At 37.8% G+C, this 24747-nt stretch overlaps 1 protein-coding gene across 1 annotated transcript; it reads left to right on the top strand.

The window, feature by feature from the left end:
- Nucleotides 1-17144: 17144 nt before the first annotated feature.
- foxj1a (forkhead box J1a) lies at nucleotides 17145-20894 on the top strand. The gene is made up of 2 exons (XM_042393325.1): nucleotides 17145-17892; nucleotides 19564-20894. Exons 1-2 carry the CDS (start codon nucleotides 17320-17322, stop codon nucleotides 20422-20424), a joined length of 1434 nt encoding a protein of 477 aa, XP_042249259.1. The 5' UTR covers nucleotides 17145-17319; the 3' UTR covers nucleotides 20425-20894.
- The last annotated feature ends 3853 nt before the right edge of the window (nucleotides 20895-24747 follow it).

The following is a 24747-nucleotide window of genomic DNA, read 5'->3' on the forward strand; positions in this document are numbered from 1 at the left end:
AGGAACGCGTTTCTGATTGGTCGGCTCCGGAGCGAGCTAGTACTAGAACAGCGCTTATTGGCTGCCGAGGGGAAGCGTTTAAAATCTTAGATGGGCTTGTTTTACTTCTCAGGGACAGTGCCGGTGAGTGGAGTCTAGTAGAGATAGAGTAGTAGTAGAGTTATCGATGACGTCTCCGCCCTCTCTAGTAATCCGGGATGTTTACACACGCGCTTTTCGTTCTTGTCCGTTACACTGACGTAATGCCTCTGATTGGATGTTTGGCGTGAATTCAGCTGATTGGCTGGTTCTCTGGCAGGTAGATGGAGCACGTGCTCACATGGATAAACAGAACATACTTCTGTTATCGATCTTATCACACAGAAGACGTACTGTAAAAATGTAAAAACTAACGACGTATTATTATTGTTAAATATCCTACACATATAAATGAATATTATAAACATTATATATACAACAATAATGTATATTATGTACAATAATAATATTTTAGGTTGTATTGTTGAAATGTAAAATAAAAATAAGAAACATGCTAATATTTTTTAGTATGTTTACGTATATGGACATATTGACATTCACATATAGTGAAAACTACATGTTCTAATAAGCAGCAGAAATATTAGTTTTGCACATAAAGAATCATATTAATGTAAGCAAATGTGTATTTTGAATATATGTTGTATGGAATATACTGCACAGTAAATACATAAAACAATTTTATTAGACATGTACAAGTAAAATGAAAGTATGGCCTTAAATTAAATATACACAGCAGTATTTACACAGTAATGTGAAGTATGATATGCAATGTTCTGTTTGTTTTGCAAAATGTTTAAAAATGAATTTACCTTAACTGTTTTTAGAAAGCTGCAAGATTTAAATAAAATGAAATATAAAATATTATATAAATATTATATTTTGTATTTTTCTCTAAAAACTGAATGGATGTTAATTAATATAAAGAACAATATATAAAATACATCCATACCTCATATATTAGCATTTATTTTATATACAAAAATAACAATTTTATACATGTGTATCAGGTAAAATGATGTTGGACATATTGTATGTTTATACTATATTTTGAAATATATATGTGGTATTTTTGCACACATATATGATGTGTTGGATGATGTTTTGGATATTGGTGAGAAACAAAAATGCTTTATATATAACTGTAAATAAGTTCATATTATAAACACACTTGGGACTAAAAAAACACATCTTAAAATGAATATATACAGCATCATAAATATACACAGATTAATAGAATATAATCCACCAGTGCTGTTGTGTTTGTGTCCTTCTCATGTGGGTTTTAACAAGCCTGCATAAAGTAAACATAAATGTATGTATTGTATTTTCTTCGGCAGGGTTGAGGATCATTGATCTGATTGATGATTTGGTTTGAAGGAGTGTTTCAGAATCATTTTCCTGCCGTGTGAGTGCGTCTCTCTCTGTCCGGCTCTCTTTCTGCCACCGGGTTGAATAATTCAGTTTTCAGTGTAGGTGAAAGCAAACGCGACAGAGGAAACTTATCTATTATGTATTGTTGCAGGATGTTACCTGTGTTTGGTGCTGAAGACACGGCAACAGAAATCTCACAGCTCCTGAAGAAAGACTGACATGTTTTACCTTTAATGGTTTTAAGGTTGTTAAAATCCTCTTATTCCGCACTGTCACACATACTCAGTATCTTACACATTCAGCCCTTAAGCTACATAATGTTTACAAGTAGAGATATTGAAACCCAAGACTTACATTAAATGAAAATATTCTAAGACCTTTTCCACCTGCATTAACATGTTGTTCTGATCCTGACAAGTAAACCAGATATAAATATCAGTGCTGGTGTCTGGTGACATTTTTGGTATCTTTGGAAACTTTAGAAAATTAAATTTTATCTGTATGAGTATATAACATGAACTTCCACCACATACCACAACATTAATAGACTGAGCTAGTTTGCAGTGTTCATCTCTAGATGGGCCTTTAAAATACATAAAACTCAACAAATAATATGGACCTGCATCTGATCCCACTGAGCACCAGATGAGCCTGGTTATTCAGCAAACTATGAGTTTAAGATTAACAAATTTAATAAAATGATCAAAACTTAACATATTTCATTTCTTAAGAACATGGCAGTGGTTTGGAGTTCATCAGATGTCACAAATCATCAGTTGTAGGTACATGTGAGAGAAACTTTCCTCCTCAGCAGATGAATGTGCATTTAGACACTAAAAATAAAGTTAGGATACTTTCAAAAATAAAACTATCAATAGTTTTTATCAATTAACTTCATAGAAACAGCAGAAATATAAAGTTAATCACTATGTTGCTGTGAGCGGCTTTGTTTTTCAAACAGCAGCAGTTCTCTTCAGTGTTTCAGGTAGTCGGCTGGTCGGTTGTTCCTGCGTCTTGGAGAAGTTTCCACAGTTCTTCTTCTGTCTCTTCATGTTAATCCCTGATGCTGCTGCATTATAGAGAAGAATCAGAGAACATTTAAAGTGCCTAAAACTTTTGCATAGTTCTGTACTGAAGGAACAAGAAGAAAAACATTTTTTGGGGACTTTAAGTCATGAGAATTATTTTAATTTTAATCTACAGTTCAGTTTTTGTGTGATGATGTCAAACCTACAAGCTTTATTTACTTAGCAGTAAATGCTCAGTGTTCTTCAGTAAATCTTTAGCGATGCACATGATCCTTGTTCTCTTTTCGCTGGAGCTGCTGTTCAGTCATCCAGTCTGACCTGCTGCCTGTAAATGTCTGCAAACACATTTCTCCACCATAACAAGAACCTACAGTGAGGTAAACTTAAAGCTCTGTGGTGAATCATTAACATCAATCTGTCTCCTCAAACTGGACTTTGTGACCAGCGGCTCCGCAGTTTGATATCTAAAGCACATGCTGGTATGCATATAGTACATATTGTGCATATAGTGCATACTGTGCATGGTGTGCATATAGTGCATACTGTGCATATTGTTCATATAGTGCATACTGTGCATGTTGTACATATTGTGCATATTGTGCATATTCCCCGTGACTTCCACCCTCCACCCAAGTCTTATTCTGTGACACAGTTTTGTTGACACACAGTAAAAAGTTTGTAGTTGTGGAAAAACTCAACAGGTGAACAACAGCTTTCGGTCATCTTGCACCTGAATTAAAAACACAATCAGAATGTAAAGTTTTTAGTGCAGCAGTGAAGCGTCAACAACAACCAAGATGTGATAAAGATGTATAATAGATGTATAATAGATGTATAATAGAGGTATAATAGATGTATAATAGATGCATAATAGATGTATAATAGATGTATAACAGAGGTATAATCGAGGTATAATAGATGTATAACAGAGGTATAATCGAGGTATAATAGATGTATAATAGATGTATAATAGATGCATAATAGATGTATAATTGAGGTATAATAGAGGTATAATAGATGTATAATCGAGGTACAATAGATGTATAGTAGATGTATAATAGAGGTATAATAGATGTATAATAGATGTATAATTGAGGTATAATAGAGGTATAATAGATGTATAATAGATGTATAATAGATGCATAATAGATGTATAATTGAGGTATAATAGAGGTATAATAGATGCATAATAGATGTATAATCGAGGTACAATAGATGTATAGTAGATGTATAACAGAGGTATAATAGATGTATAATAGACGTATAATAGATGTGTAATAGAGGTATAATAGATGTATAATCGAGGTATAATAGAGGTAAATAGAGGTAAAATAGATGTATAATAGAGTTATAATAGATGTATAATAGAGTTATAATAGATGTATAATGGAGTTATAATAGATGTCAAATAGACTCAACAGGTGAACAACAGCTTTCGGTCATCTTGCACCTGAATTAAAAACACAATCAGAATGTAAAGTTTTTAGTGCAGCAGTGAAGCGTCAACAACAACCAAGATGTGATAAAGATGTATAATAGATGTATAATAGATGTATAATAGAGGTATAATAGATGTATAATAGAGGTATAACAGATGTATAATAGATGTATAATCGAGGTATAATAGATGTATAACAGATGTGTAATAGATGTCTAATAGAGGTATAACAGATGTGTAATAGATGTATAATGGATATCTAATAGATGTATAACAGATGTGTAATAGATGTATAATAGAGGTATAATAGATATCTAATAGATGTATAACAGAGGTATAATAGATGTATAATAGAGGTATAACAGATGTGTAATAGATGTATAATAGATATCTAATAGATGTATAACAGATGTGTAATAGATGTATAATAGAGGTATAATAGATATCTAATAGATGTATAATAGAGGTATAACAGATGTATAATAGAGGTATAATAGATATCTAATAGATGTATAACAGATGTGTAATAGATGTATAATCGAGGTATAATAGAGGTAAATAGAGGTAAAATAGATGTATAATAGATGTATAATAGATGTGTAATAGATGTGTAATAGATGTATAATAGAGGTAAATAGAGGTAAAATAGATGTATAATAGAGGTATAATAGAGTTATAATAGATGTCTAATAGATGTATAATAGATGTGTAATAGATGTATAATAGAGGTATAATAGATGTATAATAGAGGTATAATAGATGTATAACAGATGTATAATAGATGTCTGATAGATGTATAATAGATGTATAACAGATGTATAATAGATGTGTAATAGATGTATAATAGAGGTATAATAGATGTATAATAGAGGTATAATAGATGTGTAATAGATGTGTAATAGATGTATAATAGATGTGTAATAGAGGTATAATAGATGTATAACAGATGTATAATAGATGTCTAATAGATGTATAATAGATGTATAACAGATGTATAATAGATGTCTAATAGATGTATAACAGATGTATAATAGATGTATAACAGATGTATAATAGATGTATAACAGATGTATAATAGATGTATAACAGATGTATAATAGATGTCTAATAGATGTATGATAGAGGTATAATAGATGTATAATAGATGTGTGATAGATGTGTAATAGAGGTATAATAGATGTGTAATAGATGTGTAATAGATGTATAATAGATGTGTAATAGATGTGTAATAGATGTATAATAGATGTATAATAGATGTGTAATAGATGTGTAATAGAGGTATAATAGATGTGTAATAGATGATCCATCAATAGATCAGCAGTCAAATCACACATCAGGACACATGAAGAGGTTGATAAACTGAACTCTAACTCTAAACATAAACAATAATAGTGCTTTGCAATGTTCTGTCAATAATTATCAATCAATCATCAATCACCTTTCATAAAGGTTAATATAATTCACAGCTGATAAGAAGACAGAACAAATGTAAACAATAAGAGGATCTGAAACTGATGCACACAAGAAATAAAGATGTGATAAAACCAATAAAATAGATTTAAAACAAAACTAGACCCAAACCCTAACTAGATAAAATAGAATCAAAATTTTTAAAACATGAACATGATCAAATAAATTATTAAATAAAATAAATAACGGCCATAAAACATCCTTCTGTGATCAAACAGCTGCAGGATAAAGAGGAGAGTCTAGTAGATCATGTATGTTGTCACTTCATCTGAACTGCGTATGAATATTGGGAATATAACATAAATCAATATCTATTATCTATATATTTAATTTGTATGTATTATTTATAAGTAAATTATTTACTGTAATGAACAGATACTAAAAACAGACAAAAAGGGCAAGCAGACAGGAACCATAACTGAATGAACAGATGAACATTATATGATGATCAGAGTCGAGGCGTCCTCGTCACAGAGTCACATGATCACATGATCATATGAGAGTCTCACCTTGATGAGAGGCGATAAAGAGTATGATTAGGGGCCAAGCCCAAAAGGCAGAGGACTACTGTAAAACTTTCAAAATAAAAGCACACCACACTTGTAAGAAATATCTCTCATTTTTAGAAAGCAAAATGATCTGATCCCGACGGGCCAGAGTGCGAGGTCCCGACCAACGCTGCTTGCAGTACAGTCTAGACCTGCTCTATGTGAAAAGTGCTCTGAGATGACTTTTTGTTGTGATTTGGCACAATATAAATAAAGCTGAATTGAATTGAATAAATATACTGACTTCCTGCCTTTGTTCCTTCTTTTTAACCTTGTTGTGTGCGTCCCTTAAGCGAATTTCCTCATTTAATCTCTGATTTACTTTTACAGCACACAATTTCTGACCTCTGACCTCTGCTCTAACTGAAACTACACACACACACACACACACACACACACACTGACACTGTGCATTTTGAACCTCAGATTCCTGCTTCATCTCATCCGTCCTCACCAGACATTAAATGTGTGTCAACATGCACACAGTCTGACGTATCGGTTGTTTTAACCTGAATAATATCTGATGAATTATTTATTATATTATTGCAGCTGTCAACAAACATCTCATTAGATCTTATTTCCATAGTTCTCATTCTGACACTGTTTGTTCCTCTTTATGATTTGTCCATTTTGTTTCTTGCACATATTTATTGGTTTGCACACGTCCATAATTTCACTTCCCTTTATGCAAACATGCACATGTGTGGAAATGACAATAAAACTGAAACTTAACTTGTTTATCTGTATTTTTCCTGCTTAATAAATTAATAAATAAATAAGAACACAGACAGAAGCTTTAAAGCATGTTTGGAAACTTAACAAGATGATATAAAATCGACACTGCCTGTCATTAAAGACACATTAAACCACACTGGTGATACTTTAATGTGATGATGACTGTTTATGTGACATTTTAACATCACAGAAAATAACACTACAGCTGTTTAAAATATTATTTAACCTTCTATTTTAAGAAAAATATGTTTATCTGCACAATATAGAAGGTTGTCCTGTACGTATGATGCCTCACATGCACCAATTCAGGTAAAAAAGTAACTTCCTGTATAATAAACTCGCAGTTTCCTGACCTCCATCTTTAAAAAGCACTTAGACATAAAAATGAAATGAAACATATGTCCACTTGTACTGAAGTTATGAGCAGCTGCAGTGAGTCAGACGTCTGGACGGTGATTAAACAGTGTGTGTCGCCATCATCTGTCCGACAGGAAGCATTACACCTTTTATTAGATTAAATTTGGGATTATTTATTCATATCTCGCACTGCATCACAACTTTATTCTATTTTTGCTTATTTTTATCTTCCGTTTTATTTTACTCTTCTTAAATCCTGTTTTTACGTCTCTTCTTCTGTGTTTCTAATGAACAAAACAACAACATAATACGCAGCTGACGACTGAATAGAGATGATATATAAGCTGCTCCCTTCTCAAAATGATGACATGAATAGTTTATCATAGAAAGTCTCAGATCATTGAAGACACTTGTGAGATGGGAGACTGGGTCCTCTGGTCTGGATCAGGTCTTGTTTCCTGGTCACTGTGCAGGTCTCTGAGGTTCTCTGCTTGTGGACCACAGAGTCTATGAGGAGTTGCTGATGTTGTTGAGCCTGTTTTAGCCTTTCTGAGCTTTTCTCACCACGTATATTGATTAATTTTCTTTTATTTACATGTCAAGACTCCAAAAGTACAGCTGCAGTAATCAAACATTTTATTTAATTACAGAATTACAGATTATTATACAGCTCAGTCTTAAACGAAATATTCTGCCTTCTCTCCCAAACTCAGCAAATAAAATCTGCTACAGAAAAGTTTCATCAAGCTCAAATAAATCAACATAAATGAAGGACGTTTTGCTAAAAAGTAGGGGAGACCAGGGACAGTTGTAACACTTTTTGCAATTTTCCCAATAAATCAAAAACCATTTACACTGGAAGTGTCCATTTGCTACATTATAATATGTACAGGTTGCAAAATTGATTTAAATACAGTCACTCCGCTGTTATGGTTGTAACATGTCAAAAATATACATAATTAATCAATCAAATACTCAAAATGAAAAAGATTATTTATTTAACATTCATGTTATTGTGACTATTCATTTCTCTTTTTTTAAGATAATGAAAACCTTTTTTCACACTGCATGACAAAAAAGAGCCATCAAATTATAATGCAAGAAAATTATTTAACGGGTAGAAGACACATCCTCAAAAAGGTTTAAACATGAAATCAAAATGGGTTAGTTTGAGGACAACATTCAGTGCAGGGTCACATTTGGCCGCTGTCCTGACTGATTTATCCTGTTTTATGTCATCTGAAGCCTCTGCAGTAAAGGAAGTGGGACTCCTCGGTCTGTCTTCCTCTTTCTGATATTTAACACGCTGAAAGCAAACACGTATGTTTCCACTGACTATTAGCATGCAACTGATTCTGATTAACTTAGCATGTGATTTTATGACATTTTACATTTAATGTGCTATCTATCCATCTATCTAGTTTATGTAGGCCTTATATAAATGAAACTTGGTTCAACAAGACGTTACAACCATCCCAGTATCACCAGCAATGTTTTCACTTCATGTGAACTAGCTTGACTGCTAGTTTGACATGTTAGCGATTTCTATTTGTAGCTTACAAAACAGTGATTCTAATAATACATGTTTGGATTCATAGACATTTGATCTCAGGACAGTATCCAAAAAAATACATCTGATAGAAAAGTTACATTTTAACGTGCAGAGTGAGTGTAGTCACTGTAGCTTGTTTCTGATTGGAGGAATTCAAGGTGTTACAACTGTCCCTGGTCTCCCCTACATCACTTACATCCTCGTAGACGGGACAGCAAAACAAAAACTGAACCTCATTCTCACCTGATTCACACAACAAACGAACTCTGTCCTCCTCTGGAGAGACGTTGCAGATGTGTAAACTGTCCTGGTGAGATATTATATATCTATATATATATTGAAGCTTTCCATCTCCTCTGTAGATGAAGAGGAGTAAAGAGTCTGAAATCCACAACCATCTCTTTTGTCTCAGTGCTTTTGAGAAGCAGGTTGTTGTTCAGACGTCACTCAGACAACAGTGATGTCATCAGCAAACTCAACAACAGTGTTTGTAGGTGAATTTGACTTATATACACACACACACACACACACACACACATATATATATATATATATATATATATATACACACACACACACACACACACACACACACACACACACATATATATATACACACACACACACACATATATATATATATATATATATATATATAATGATTTTATATAACAGTAACTAAAATATGGTAAAATAAGAGAAAAATATAACATTTGAAGCACCTTGTAGTCCAACATGTGTTTACTTTTGGACACTTTTGTCTTTATCAGAGCTGTGTAACATTTCCAGGAGAGTTTATGATCCATAATTACACTAAAAGTTTAATTTCAGAGACGCTTTTCATTATTAACTCCATCTGATTCCTTCACTGATTCCCTAAATGTAATTTATTTAAACCAAACCACATCTTAAGTTTGACCATTTCCTTTCCAATATTATATCTCCAGTTTTTGCTCTAAACCTGTAAGTTAACTTTATTTAATCACTTTCATCGCATAGATTTGCTTTTGTTAAGTGTCTGTCAGCCAAGTCCAGCAGAGTCGAGGCCAGCCGTCGCTCTGTGGGGTTACTGTGCTTGGCTGCTCCCGTTCTGACCTCTGACCTCTGCTGGAGGTGATGCGACGAGGGCCGTCTGAAGTCTCTGATGTGAGGGATTCTGTCTTTTCTTGACCCTGCAGGGTTCGAACAATGAGCCGCGTCTTCAGACGAATGTTGTGGGCAACAGAGACAAGAGAATCAGGAGAGAAATAAAGACCAAGACGCTGATTCACTGATTCACTTGAGCTTCTTTGCTTTTTATCAGCAACAAAAGAATCTCCAGTCTGTTTTCTTTCCTTCTTCTTTCTTTTTTTTAACATATATCTGCTTGTTTGGTCACATTCTGCACCTTGTTCAGAGCATTTACTGAATTAAAAATACCAATACATTACTGTAACTGCATGAAAAATCCTACTACAGTAAAAGTACATAAGTATTATGAGCTTGATGTAGTTAAAGTATTGCAGTAAAAGTACATAAGTATTATGAGCTTGATGTAGTTAAAGTATTGCAGTAAAAGTACATAAGTATTATGAGCTTGATGTAGTTAAAGTATTACAGTAAAAGTACATAAGTATTATGAGCTTGATGTAGTTAAAGTATTGCAGTAAAAGTACATAAGTATTATGAGCTTGATGTAGTTAAAGTATTGCAGTAAAAGTACATAAGTATTATGAGCTTGATGTAGTTAAAGTATTGCAGTAAAAGTACATAAGTATTATGAGCTTGATGTAGTTAAAGTATTGCAGTAAAAGTAGTGGTTTGGTCCCTCTGACTGATATATTATTATATATGACATCATTAGATTATTAATAGTGAAGCATCAGTGTTAGAGCAGCATGTTACTGTTGTAGCTGCTGGAGGTGGAGCTAGTTTACACTACTTTATATACAGTTAGCTAGTTTAGTCCAGTGGTTCCCAACCTAGGGGTGGGGCCCCTCCAAAGGGTCAGCAGATAAATCTGAGGGGTGGTGAGATGATTAATGGGAGAGGAAAGAAGAAAAAACAAAGTTCTGATACACAAATCTGTTTTCAGTTTTTGGACTTTTTCTCTAATCTTTGATTTTTGCTGAAATATTGGATCATTTGAACATTTATTGAAATGAAAGCATGTGAGAAGTTTAGAGGGAAAAATCACTATTTGGTGGAGCTGTTAACAACTCATAGACATGTGAAATGTGACCCCGACTACACACTGCTTTTTGTAAGACGTCAAAAGCCAAAAAGGTTGGAAACCACTGGTTTCATCTTTAACAATGTGTTGTATTTTAAAAGCTTGTTATATTATCCATTGTGTCAAATCTTCATCTGAAAAGTAACTAAAGCTGTCAAATAAATGTAGTGGAGTAGAAAGTACAATATTTCCCTCTGAAATGTAGAAAGTAGCATCACATGGAAATACTCAAGTAAAGTACAAATATCTCAAAATCCTACATTTTACAAATATTTTTTGGCATTTTCGTCTTTATTGGACAGATGATCATGTAGAGAAACATCCCAACGTTTAATATTTTATACAGTATTTGAGTAAATGTACTTAGTTACTTTCCACCAAAGTGAAAATTAAGACAATAAAGTTGAACACACGGTTCTGGCGTCTCTGAATATATTTAATCAGTAACAAACTAAAAGTTGGACCCAGATTTTGGACTTACAGGGGGGGCGTGTGTGAAGGAATGTACTTTTGTTCATAAGACAGAAAGGGAGAGAAAGGCGAAACAAAAAAGTTTGGCCCCTTGAACGTTCTATTAGTGTGGCTGAGTGGTTTCCTGAGGCCCCTCACAAAGGCAACTGTAAAGCAATAAAAAGGCTTCCTCATCTCTGGAGTCCGACGTCTCTTCAGAGTTGGATGCTGTTAATGGGTCAAACATCTGAGCTGCTGCTCATATACACTCTGTCATTATTTAGCTTACAGGCTGTTAGAAATATAGAAATATGAGTTCAGAGCTGCAACAATTAGTCAATTAATTGATTACACTGTGAAACAGATTTTTACTTGTTTTTCTTCCTGGGGAATAAGTGTTATTATCTGATTGTTTATGCCTAAAAAAATACAGAAAATGATCATTATTCCCTTCAAACTTTGCTTTTGTGACCAGGACAATGATATTTAAATATTTTCCAGAATATTTCAGTGTTGAGCAGCTTGTCTAGAACTTTCCAGTAATATAAATAGTAGTTTAATAGTTTAATAGTTGAGCTCCACTTCTCTGGAATATCAACCATTAAACATCCAGGCTGAAAACATCTGTAGTATGTACAGCAGGAACATGTAGCTTCCCTGTTAGTGTTGTATAATCTCTGTTTTAAATGTATTAACTTAAACCTTGTTGTAATATTAACGTTACTTCCTGTGTGTGTCTGTTTACTTTTACATGAAATATCATCTGCTTCTTATTTCTGTTGTTGTTTGTTATTGACGTGTAAACTAGCGATGTGCCCGAATACAAATACATTATTCAGCAAAGCACAAATAGTTTTATATGAATATTTTAATATTTTTGGGAAGTCAAACACCAGTTCACAAGGGACTCTCCATAACCTGTTGTTCCCCCTCTACTTTACACAAAGTTACAAAATAGGCAATAAATGAAAAGTGCAAAGCAAGAATCACCTTTGAAGTTCTTCTACACATTACAGGCTGTGCTGTCTGTGTGTGTTATGGGTGTATAAACAGGTAGAGGTCTGTCTGCTATGAGGCGATGAGTAAAGTTTTATCTCAGTAGTCAGCGCAGTCATCTCTGATCTGGGAGACTCCAGTTTGAGACTCGGTGTGGGGACCTCCTTCATAAGATAGTTTATTCATTAACAGTTATTGTAACACTTTAATTTTCTCAAATTAAAAGCATAATAAAAACAAAAACTGGATTTTTAAGCCTCTTTCCACTTTTACTCGAATATGAATGCAAATGATTTTGCTGCCTCGACAAATACAGATACTGGACTCTCTGCACATCCCTGGTGTAAAGAGTCCATCTGCACTTCTAATGAACTGAAGTTGAGGTTATAAATACAGTTCAGGAACTCAGATTACCTGAACCGCTAAGACCTCAGAGACATCTGGGTCTCACAGATCAGTGTCACCGAACTTCTTCCATCTCTCTGCTTCTGTTTCTGTATAACTCTAAATAGAAATACTTGTTTATTTTGATACATATGCTGTTTTTTTTCTGACTTTATGTGAATGAAATGAATATGTGTTTTCAATGGGAAATAGCTACATTTCAAAATATCATCGTCCAGGTCACAAAAGCAACGTTTGAAGGGAATAAAAGTCTTTTTATGTTTGTAATTAGGAGACAACATTTACTACACAGGAACAAAAATTGTGTTAAATAGTGTTACTGGATCAACAGGAAATTAATCAGCAACTATTCTGATAATCAAATAATCGTTGTAATAATTTTTTTAAGCAAAAAAGTCAAATATTAGCTAGTTTCAGCTTCTCAAATGTGACAATTTAATGATTTTCTGTCAACAAACAAGATGTAAACTTTGACTCTGGGACTTATAAACAGGCCTTCCTCACTATTTTAACATTTTGTTGACACAACAATTGATCGATTAATTGAGTTCTTCTAATTTAAAGAAAGTGATCGTGCAGGTTTGTTATGAATCTTTTAATATTCGTGTTTCCATAGTAGTAAAGAGCCTTTTGTGTCACCTCAAGTGATGTCACTGATGATGTCACTGATTATATGACTGATGATGTCACTCGAGTCAGCGTCAGTTGGGCCGAAGAAAGTTTGAAAAGTAAAAAAAAAATCTGGAGGTTTGGATTCAGAAAGAAGCTTCTCATCTCTGCTGGAGGCTACAAGCTCCAGGATACATTAGCTGCTGCTAGCATAACACACCACAATCCCCAGTTGCATTGTGGGTAATGTAGGCAACAGCTTTTAACAATGAAGAGGAAAGTGTGGATTAAAAAAGACAAAATCTCTGGTTCTGCTACATCGATCTTAGTTTGTTTTTTTTCTTTCTGAGTCTGATGATGTTATAGGAATGCAATAATAAATCTATAGATCTATAAATCAATATATTACCTTTTAACTTGAGTAAATTAACAGAGCTAAAAAATCTAAAGAATAAGTTAACAGGAGTGAAAACTACGTTGGACAAAGTCAAAACCAAAATGTAAGAAAAGTAACTTCTCAAACTCAGTTTTTTAATTGTATAAGAAAACAAAATATTAATATAGAAATGACTTCATATTTTCTATAAGGAGCCGTCATGTCCTCCTCACCTTCTCAGTTTCTGTCCAAACTGTGACTCTGACTGACAGAAGAGAGTCAGACGCTCGTCTGAGGCTCCTTCAGTTGTAATTGTTAGATGTATTTATGTGGAGCTGAAACGATTCAGTCAATTAATCAATTAGTCGATCAACAGACAAATAATTAGCAACTATTTTGATAATCTATGAATCATTTAAGTCATTTTTTAAGCAATAATAGTGAAAAATGTTGCACGTTTTCATTCATTCCAGCATCTTAAATGACTGAATTTGCTGCTTGTTTTTGTCATATAACAGTAAACTGAATAATTTTGGGTTTTGGACAAAACGAGACACTTGAGGATGTAATCTGGGTCTCTGAGAAGCTGTGATGGACATTTTTTGACATTTCATGAACTAAACAATTAATCAATAATGGAAATAATCACTAGTTGCAGCCTTATATGCAGATTTATAGATTTATGGATCCTTTTGTTGCCTCTGAGAGGAAAACTGCAGACATTTCTCCTTTAATCCATGTTTTTATTTATGGATAACTTCCTAAAAACACACTGGACGTGAACATCAATCAATCATAAGATAATAAAGACATTTTGTGGTTGTAAGGAAACATTTTTTATCTTATTTTATCTCTCTGAACACCTAAACATGATTGTTAGTGGAGCTTTTTTTGTTATGAAGCACAATAACACTTTCATGTGCACTCAGAAACATGTTTCTTCTTCTTGTTCCTTCAGCTGGATGTTTCTTCTTCTTCTTCTTCTTCTCTGTGCAGTTTGTTTTCATTCATCTGCTGAAGGAGGAAAGTTTCACCTTAAATCTCAGTTTAACACCTGGACGGATTTGTAACCAGTATACAAACACTGAGAATGGAGGAATTTACTGATGTTAAACGCATCTATAAATATATAAATATATCAACAACCCTGCAGGCTCGTCAGGTGCAGACGGCTTCAGACCATTTAGACTCAAACTGGATCAAGATCAGTGATGAAGTGATCTGGTGCTCGTTGTTTTATGATATTTTTTACTGTATCACTGCTTGTATATTGTTGAGTTTTATGTATTTTAAAGGATTAGTCTGGTAATAATTTTCTATACTTGAAGAGTCCAGCGTACATCGGAGGAGATGATCTTCTAAGGAGGGAACTGAATGTTTGTTTGTTTTTTTTGTGGAAAAATCATATCAGACGCAAATTATTATTCAAAGCAAAGAATTTAAAATGTCTTAAAACATGTCTGGAGGAGATCTTTACATTTTTACATTAAGTTTTTTACATTAAAGTTTTATACAGAAGACGTCTAGTCTAGGAAGTAAAACTAGAAATGAGATGTTTCATTTTATTTCTTTCCTTTTAACCTTCATCCTACCAACATATTTAACATATTTAAAATATTTAACATATTTAACATCCAAGGATACTGACAGAAGAATAAACTACAGTAAGAAACAACCATCATAGCAAAACGTTCACTTATTTCATCTCAAAACATTAGTAGTTATGTAATTAATGTCATCTGAAAAAGACTTATTATTTTAGGAAACTTACAGTTAATTTGCATATTGTGTAAAATGAAAATACTTTTCTTTAATACAAATTCCTGCTTTTATTATGACTGATGCCCCCTGACAGTGTGTGATACTTTAAATTAAGACCCACAGCAAACATGAACTCAGTAAATAGTTCCATCTATTAAACCTGCAGAGACAGAACTCGGTTTTGACTGACAATGCAATGGTGTTTTTAAAAAGTACTAATATATGATATGAAGTCATCATCAGGAACAAACTGATTGACAAAGTCATGTGAGAGATAACAGAGAGTAACAAGCTGGTGCCTGCAGGTCCTCAGTCAGTAGATTAAAGTTAAGAACAACAAATATTAATCAACATTTCTGTAAATGTGCCAGTTTTAGCTGCTGCTGGTTAATCTTTCACCCGCAGGTCATTGTTGAGATGTTCTTAAAACAGAAAGTTCAAGTGCATTTCACACTTCTGTATTTGTATTATATAAAGTAAATCAACTTGTTCATCTTTATGTCACTGAAGCTTCATGTCTCCAAACTTGCATTAACATGAGTTCTGTTTTTATTACATTATGTTTTACCGCCACAGTCACACTTTAACATTCTCACAGTAATTCAACTTTTAAATCACAGTAAAACTTAAGCACTAATCCTTATTTTGCTCATGAAAATAGTCGGAGCAGGTCCCCTGGTGTGGCCCCGGGCCTCAGTTTGGGAACCCGCACAGCAGCCACAGTTGACTTGAGAGTGATTAAAAATGAAGCACTATAGAAACCAGCAGGCCAATAGAGGCCCGGGAAGCTGTTTACAAGGGGGTGTCCCGTTTCTATGGTTGCTGGACAAACCTCCTGCACCAGGTATTAAACTGCCTCCCCGACGGATCCTGCAGCCCGCTGCCGCCCGTTAAAGACCTCCACCGAGGAGAAGAAGCGCCCGACGCAGCGCCAAATACACCATCCACAGGAATTTCTTTTCTTTTTGTCTCTCACTCACAAGTTGACAACAGGTGCACTGAGAGCAGGCTGCGGCTGAAAACTCAATAAAGTGACGCTCGTTTGGGATTAAAGCTGCTCAACAAAATAGCTGATAAAAGGTGAGTTTTGATGTTTATTCTGAGGATATTTGACTGTTTCTCTGCTTCAGAAGGCCTTAAACAGCTGCCTTCACTAATAAATGAATTACGTAAAAATCCATAGGGAATATCGCACTATACGTAATATAACAACCTCTATATTATCTTATATTATTGGTATAAATGTTACACTTTAGTAGCTTTAATTAAATTAAACAATGACTTTTACGCGGATTTTACGCGTAAAACGTCCCAAATGCGTAAATTTCCTCATATGTGACAGAAAACATTCAATTTAAATTATAAAAACACTATATATGGGAGCAGTTTTTTAACTTTTCTTTAACCCTTTAACACCTCTATGATGGTTAAAAAGTCAATACATGCAGTTATTAGTGATGATGCGCTGCTTTCTGCGCTGAGCGTCAAGTGCGCAGGAGAGTTTTTTCAGGAAAGTTCTGAGACCTGCTGCTGATCAGGACGAAAGATCTCAGGTTCTTTGATATGATCAAGTTTTAACTTCCACATTTCCTCACGACCCAGACATCCGGGTGATAGACACGATGCCCTTTAGGATTTAAATTGGCTTTGGAATGGAAACTTACCAACCTGAAAGTCTTTCACTTTACGCGCGCACACAAATACACACACACACACACACACGCACACACACACACACACACACACACACACACACACACACACACGCACGCGCGCACACACACACACACACACACACACACACACACACAGGGGCTCTGTGTATCTGTGTTCAAATAGACCATCATTGTCTTGTCTCTTCGCACTTTGTTGAAGTTGGGTGTATATTTTCCGTCCTGTCAGGCGGTGGCAGGAGGAGGAGGAGAAGGAGCTGGGGTGACAGACAGAGAGGAGAGAGGTGTTGGAGGGAGCCATGCTGTCTCTGAGCTGTGCCGACCCCTGGCCTGAAGGCTCTGTGGGTCTGGAGGAGGTGGTGACCGCTGCGGCCCAGGTCGAGGAGCGGGACAGCGGCGGCGTCAACGTCAGTGACAACAGCAACATCAGCAGCTGCTGCAGCTCCGTGAACCTGGACGACAGTCTGACCAGCCTGCAGTGGCTGCAGGAGTTCTCCATACTCAGTGCCAACGTGCCGCAGCAGGCGCACCACCAGCCGCACCTGTTCGGCCACCGCCAGCTGGGCTCCGAGGCCCCGGCCTCCCCTCTGGCCGGGGACCCCGCCTCCATCGGCATGCCCCTGACCCCGGGGAAGCCCACGGCGGCGGCCTACAGCAGGATGCAGACGCTCCCCGGCATCGTGGCGCACGGTCACTGCCCGGACGAGGTGGACTACAAGACCAACGCGCACATCAAGCCTCCTTACTCGTACGCCACCCTCATCTGCATGGCCATGCAGGCCAGCAAGAAGAGCAAGATCACTCTGTCCTGCATCTACAAGTGGATCACTGACAACTTCTGCTACTACCGCCACGCTGATCCCACCTGGCAGGTGAGCTGCTGATACACGTAACGCTCTTAAATGATGTGTCACTTCCAACACTTTCTCTTTCCACTGTGTGAAAATGAGTTTCTCTTCACACATCAAGCTTCAGTTTTTCTGTTTTCTGCTGTGGGGTCAAATCACAGCTGGGCACATGAATTTTTCTATTTAAAGAACATTTATTCAGAGGAACACAATATGCTGAGAGGAGGTCTGGGCCTGCTGCCACACTCTGATAAAGTATTAGTGGCTTGGCTGTGTGGGTAATTAATAACTCCTGAGGCAAAAACATACAGAAATACTTCCTCCATTGCATGAAAACCTTGCAGAAAGCTTCATTTTACACTTTATTTACTTTTTGTTTTTTTAAGGCAGGTTCTGTTCTTGCTCAGAGGTTTTTTTTTTGCTCGAGTAAAAAGAAGTGATGGAGGCGTAGAAGGAGCAGATTCTCCCTCTGAAGGGCAGGAATTTCCAAGAAAAGTTTAATTTTGCTGGATAAATGATTGATGAAGCTGTTCGCTGTACTGCCGTGTTTCAGCGTTCTGTTATTGTAAGGCAGTACATGGGGCAGATAATATTTAACAAAGGTCATCGGGTCACCGCTCTATTTAGACTTCAGTGAAGGGGGGCAGCTGGATGAATGTGAGGGTACACGGTGCATCGACCAGCTGCACTACCGTATTACAGCTGAGTGTACAATCAGTTTAATTAAAGGAATAGTTCAACATTTTAGGATATATGCTAATTTTTCTGTCTTGCTGAGAGTCAGCTGAGATGTTTGACGTCACTCTCATGTCTGTACGCTAAATATGAAGCTAGTCAGCGGCCGGTTAGCTTAGCTTAGCATAAAGACTGGAAACAGGGGGAAACAGCTAGCCTGGCCCGGTACAAAAGTAACAAAATCCGCCTACCAGCACCTGTGAAGCTCACAAATTAATATGTTATGTCTCATTTGTGTTGTCTCAACAAAAAACGCTTAAAAATGACACGCTGTGGTTCCACGTTGGGCCACAAAGTTTCTGCACCTGGCAAAGACGTAGTTCAACATATTTCCTGTTAATCAACTAATTGATTAATTGACTAATTGTTTAATATCTAATCCTGAGAACAAAATGCCAGGGAACCGACGTTAGCTAACGATAGCGTTAGCATGTTCCCGGCTGACTAGATAGATAGATAGATGCAAAATGATGATGATTAGTGGGTACAAACTATTGCGTGTCTATTATAACTGGAGTAGTGAATGAGGGAGTGATTTTGGACACAGCCATTATGTCACTAAGCTTTACAAATTTGACAAAAACATGTGGATTAATTTCACTGTGCCACCTTCTGGTGGGACCAGGTCTTGAGAGGTGCTGGTAGATGGATTTTATTAGCTTTGGACCCCATGTTTCCAGTCTTTCAGCTAAGCTAAGCTAAGCTAACCGGCTGCTGACTGTAGCTTTATATTTGTTGTACAGACATGAGAGTGGCATCAAACTTCTCATCTAACTCTCAGAAAGAAAACAAATGAATATAGAATAGAAAACCTTCATGGTCATTGCACAGCAGTACAACAAGATTGAAGGTGCAACTTCCTGAATAAATCATATATTTCCCCAAAATGTCCGAACTGTTCCTTTAATGAAGCAGGACCAGTTTGTGAGCTGTCATGTAAAAACACGTCTCTACTTTCAGAACTCCATCCGACACAATCTGTCGCTCAACAAGTGCTTCATCAAAGTGCCGCGGCAGAAGGACGAGCCGGGGAAGGGGGGTTTCTGGAAGATCGACCCGCAATACGCCGAGCGCCTCCTGAGCGGCGCCTACAAGAAGAGGCGGATGCCTCCAGTCCAGATCAACCCGGCCCTGCAGAACAGGCTCAGGATCAACCTGCAGCCGCCATCCAGAGGCTCCTGCAGCTCTGGAGGCAGTCAGAGCGGCCTGTGCATCAACCCGGAGTCCCAGCGGCTCCTCCGGGAGTTTGAAGAGGCCACCGGTGCAGACCAGAACTGGGACCCCCATCTGGCTGAGGGGACCATGCTGGGGTCCTGGCCGGCGGTCAGGGGACGAGGTGCACACAAAAGGAAACTGGGCTCCAGAAATGGTGGCGCCAAAGCCCCCCGGCGCTCCAGCTCCCCGCTGCTCTCCGCGGACGAACAGAAGGAGATCGGACCTCTCAAGGGGGACTTTGACTGGGACGCCCTGCTGGACTCGGCCCTCAGCGGCGAGCTCAGCTTGGAGGGAGGAGAACCGCTGAGCCCCATCATGAAAGAGGAGGATCTGACAGTGCGAGGGACCCACATCTCCCTCATCGAAGCCCCCGCTGGGACGGCAGACATCCACGTGTTGGTGGAGACCCAGAGGAATAACGACGTGTCAGACTTTGATGAAGAGACCTTCCTCGCCACGGCCTTCCTGGAGAGCCCCTGGCCGGAGGATGAGGAGCAAAGCCGCAATGACTACCTCTGTAGTTCAACCGTCAACCTGGACCAGCTGTTTGATCTCGGGGACTCATTAGGTGGAGACCCCAGCACCCGGATTGACACCCTCCTCTGAGGAATAGTCGCTTTCCAGCTTCTCTTTCACACAAAAACTCTTTAGCGACGCTCCTGAGGAATAACAGACTCTTTTTTTTTTAAGCTCAAGCGACTCTTATTGTACTTTTTAGAGTTACATGTTGATGCTGATTCATGTTGGCTTTCCTAATGGAAGCTACTGAACAAAGATGCCACAATGTACAGCAGCAGTAAATCACGTCATCACAGGAAAACAAGTCGAATCACTCGACTTTGACACAAACAAAATCAAATTTTCTGAGCGTAAGATGACACAACACGGTCTCTGTTTACATCGTGAAAGTGTGTTCATGTTATTGTAGAATATTGACAGACCAGCAAAGGGGATCGAACCCAAACGAGAAGGCAACTGATCCACGGTTCATTTTATAGAGGAAGATTTAATAACGTGGTGTCAGCAGAGATGCTTCGTCACAACACATTTGAGAGTAAATTGACTGTAAAGCAGCAGCACGATGATGATGATGACTAATGAGTTATTTGCCAAATGATGTTTGGTGTACGAGTGATTTACTGCAGTAGTTTTTTTGTGCGTGGGGTTTTTGCTACTAACTATTCTCTGTATGCATTTTTCAAAAATAATTAGGACCATTTTAACTTGATTAATAATAATTATGCAGGATAAGTTGCTTTTTTTTCAGACTGAAATACACCTTACTGTAGTAACCACTTTCTTTGATCCTGTGACTCTCTAGTAAAACAGTAGATGCAGATCAGTAGAGGAAACATCTGAGCTTCATGGCGTTAAAAGTTGAAATGGACACAAAACAGCTTCAGGCAAAAATTCTCCAACAAAGAACTATTAAGACCTTAAGATGCTCACATTAGAAAGGCCACATTGCCTGGTAAATGAATACCTGACCTTCTACGTGCCAAGAACAACACTTGGGACTCGACAGGGTGGCAGTGCTAAGAGGCTGTGTTCTGTTTTGTTTTTAATTAAAAAAGAGGAAATGTCTCTTTTTTTGTTTTGGTGTTTGTGTGGGCAGTAAATGAACAACAGATCTCAGATACCACTTGGAGACGGACTAACAAAAACCAAATCACTCACTTATGAAGACAAGTAACCTTATTTGACTTTACAGTAATCGCTCCTGTTCTCCCTTAAAACGTGTGAAAGTGCAATCAATGTACAGCGATGCTCGTCATATTTTACATTCAGTCGTAGGAGTTTACTTTAGAGAGACCAGTTTCGCTGTTTTTGTGTATTATGAGGTGCGAATACACTCCTGACGGGAGAAAGGACTCTTTGTATAAAACATTTGTGTATTAGCTCTTCTCGATCAAATAACACTTATAATAATTGCATCTTACCTCATGATTGGTCCTGTATGTAAATGTTGACGTCGGATTCTTTTACTTTCCTGTTTTTATTTTATTTTCCACTTTTCTTTGACAATAAAAAAATGAAGTTTTACTGCATCTTGCTTGTCTGAATGATACATTTTGCTGTTTATCTCCTCTTGCCCCTCACCCCCCCTTTACTTTAGTGTGCCTCTGTGTGAGATTTACGTTGGTCTTTTCCTGCTCATCTCTTTTGGGCTCTTGCTGTGATCAGGCAGTGGATGGGTAATAGTAGCAGGGGGTGGCTGGGTTTCTCTTTCAGGGCTTTGTTTGTGCTCAGTCAGACTCTTGTTCCCCATGGTACTTGGATCTGTGGTCCTTCATTGGGTCGGTGTGGGGTCTTACAGGGACAAGTGTCCCACGGCCCCATATATCACCGCCTGTCTGCCCCGCTGTAGACCACACCGTCTCTCCCTGACCCCGCTGCAGATTAGCAAGGTGGCTCGCGTTCACAGAGTCAAATGAAAAGCCGCCGTAATCAAATGCAAATACACAGAATGTAAGAAGACGGCGTCCCCCCGGGGTCGTGAGCAGACAGGCTCTCTGTCAGCAACTCTGTCTGTGGTCACTGATGAGGTAATGACGGCTGAGAGATGAAGGGCAAAGATAAAGTGCTGTAACGCTACACCTCTCTATGATGGACACCCAACACTCCGCTGGAAGGGCAGCATCCTGCATCTTCATGCCCAGCTGGAGTGCTTTTTTCCTGGAAAGGGGAGCTGATGTTTCCCCCTTCCCCCCCAGCCTCAGCTCCCTGCAGGCCCCCCTGGACCGCTATTACCTGCTGGACTTTTAGCTCTCCAGCTGGATTGCAGGGCTCATAATTATAATGTGGCAGGCTGGTTAGATGAGAGGCCTGTGGTAACCTGATGCAGGTATTATTCCCTGGCCCTGCTGACGGCTGCAGGTAAGAGGAGCCTCCCGGTGAAACGCTAACCCTTACTGCTCGTTCCAACCCAGAAACGCTGCAAACTGAAAGTGCTAAACAGCAACACCCAATGTGGCTGAGACCATGAAGCAGCCATTTACAGGAAGGTTCAACTGATGTGAGCACATTTTGTGCCAAAATCTTAATATTTTCATGCTAAAAATGTTCAGATTCAGTTCTTATTCTCTGTCTTGATTTGGGCAGAAATTGTACAGATGAAGCTTGATTTTGAGTCTGTCAACCCAAGAAAAATTACACAATAAGTCATAATGTCAGTCAGCAAAGAATGACATTTGAGTGACAGATGCCAATTAGATTCCCTCAGTCAGGAGGAGGGTGGATAGAGGCATTAATCCAACAGTAGGCTTTGCCAAAGGAGACCGCTGTCCATTTCCTGTTTTATTTCCAACTGTGAGTCGAGACAGTTTTTCAAAAAACGTAACTACAATTGTCCTCTAACCTTAAAGGACCAGTGTGAAGGATTTAGAGGCATCTAGCAGTGAAGTTGTAGATTGCAACCGACAGAATACCCCCCCCCCCCCCTCCCCTCCCCCCTCCAAGCGTGTAGGAGAAACTATGGTGGCTGCAAAACTCGCAAAAAACACGAGAGGCCTCCTCTTTAGCCAGTGTTTGGTTTGTCTGTTCTGGGCCACTGTAGAAACATGGCGGTGCAACATGGCGGCTCTGTGGAAGAGGACCCGCTCCCTCTGTAGATATAAAGCGCTCATTCTAAAGTAATGAAAACACAACGATTCTTATTTTCAGGTGATTATACACTAATTAAAACATACCTAAATCTAACACATGGGGTCCTTTAACCTCATGGTTATTATTGTTGCCATGACGACGAAGGTGGCCTAACTAGAAGGAAGTAGTAACTTTAACCCACCACATGTTCCTCTAACCTTAACAAAGTGATAATTTTAACCCAAATCATGATCTTTCCCTAAACCTACCCAGACCTGAACCACAGCGTTGTCACATCATAAAACTAAATTTTTGTCATTAATAATAATAAACTTTATTTTTATACTACAATTCATACATAAAACACAAAATGCTTATTAGTCTTTAACAGTGATTTGTAACAGTTCTGGAAAGGACAGTCAAATGGTTTCCTGCCGATTTGGAGGACTTGTTGCTAATTTTAACTCCGAATTGCTTGCCTCCAACTAATTTTAGAATTGGGACGAATTTCTGTCCGATCTGTTAATGTTTGATGTACAGTTTGAGGTCACAACCATAGACTGTATAAAAATATGGACGTAGTTACCGTGACGTCACTCGTTGGTTTCTGAAGAGCGGTTTTGAAGCTCAAAGTGAGCCGCTCCAGCCGTCGCCATCTTGGCAGTGTGTGACGCTGCGTAACTCCCAGCCAATCAAAAATGGGCAAAGAGGCGGGCCGAATGGCTGAAACAAGCCACCTAGCGGCTGGCGGACCTGTCACTCAAAGCAGCCATGTCCTTCATTATGCAGAACTTTACGGCTTAATAAAACTTAAACGGGTGAGTTATAAAAAAATTCACCTCCGTACAGTTGTCATGAAAGAGGAAATTAGCTACAGAGACCAAAACAGTTTTTTTGTACCAGGCTGTAAACATGTTTATTTCTGCTGTAAAGTTGGGCATTTTAACATGGGGGTCTATGGGGACTGACTCGCTTTTGGAGCCTCAAGTGGCCATTCAAGGAACTGCAGTTTTTGGCACTTCCACATTGGCTTCATCTTACAGCCCCGGAGGTTGCAACACACAATTAATTGTCTGTATAATCAATGATCTGGTGGTTTGAGCAGTTCCATGGCACGATTTTCCAACATGGCTGCTGTCAAAATATCTGTCATAACCTGTAGTGAGCTTGTCTTAATATAATTGGAGTAACCCTGTCTCCTAGAAATTATGTTCATATACAGCTAAGCTGTTTTCCCAATAATGCTGCATTGACAAACGTTATCGCTGCCTGGATTATGTTCACAGCGTAGTGAGATGTCAGGCTTTTCTGGAGTTTTGCAACTGTCCTGGAGATAATTAATTT

This window comes from Thunnus maccoyii, chromosome 18, assembly GCF_910596095.1.
Source record: "Thunnus maccoyii chromosome 18, fThuMac1.1, whole genome shotgun sequence".
NCBI classification, from domain to species: Eukaryota; Metazoa; Chordata; class Actinopteri; order Scombriformes; family Scombridae; genus Thunnus; species Thunnus maccoyii.

What these genes read in the sequence shown, in the direction of transcription:
- foxj1a (XM_042393325.1), top strand. Translation starts at nt 17,320, where the DNA reads ATGCTGTCTCTGAGCTGTGCCGACCCCTGGCCTGAAGGCTCTGTGGGT. An exon ending in ACGCTGATCCCACCTGGCAG is followed by an intron (nt 17,893 to 19,563) that starts GTGAGCTGCTGA and finishes CTCTACTTTCAG; the next exon opens with AACTCCATCCGACACAATCT.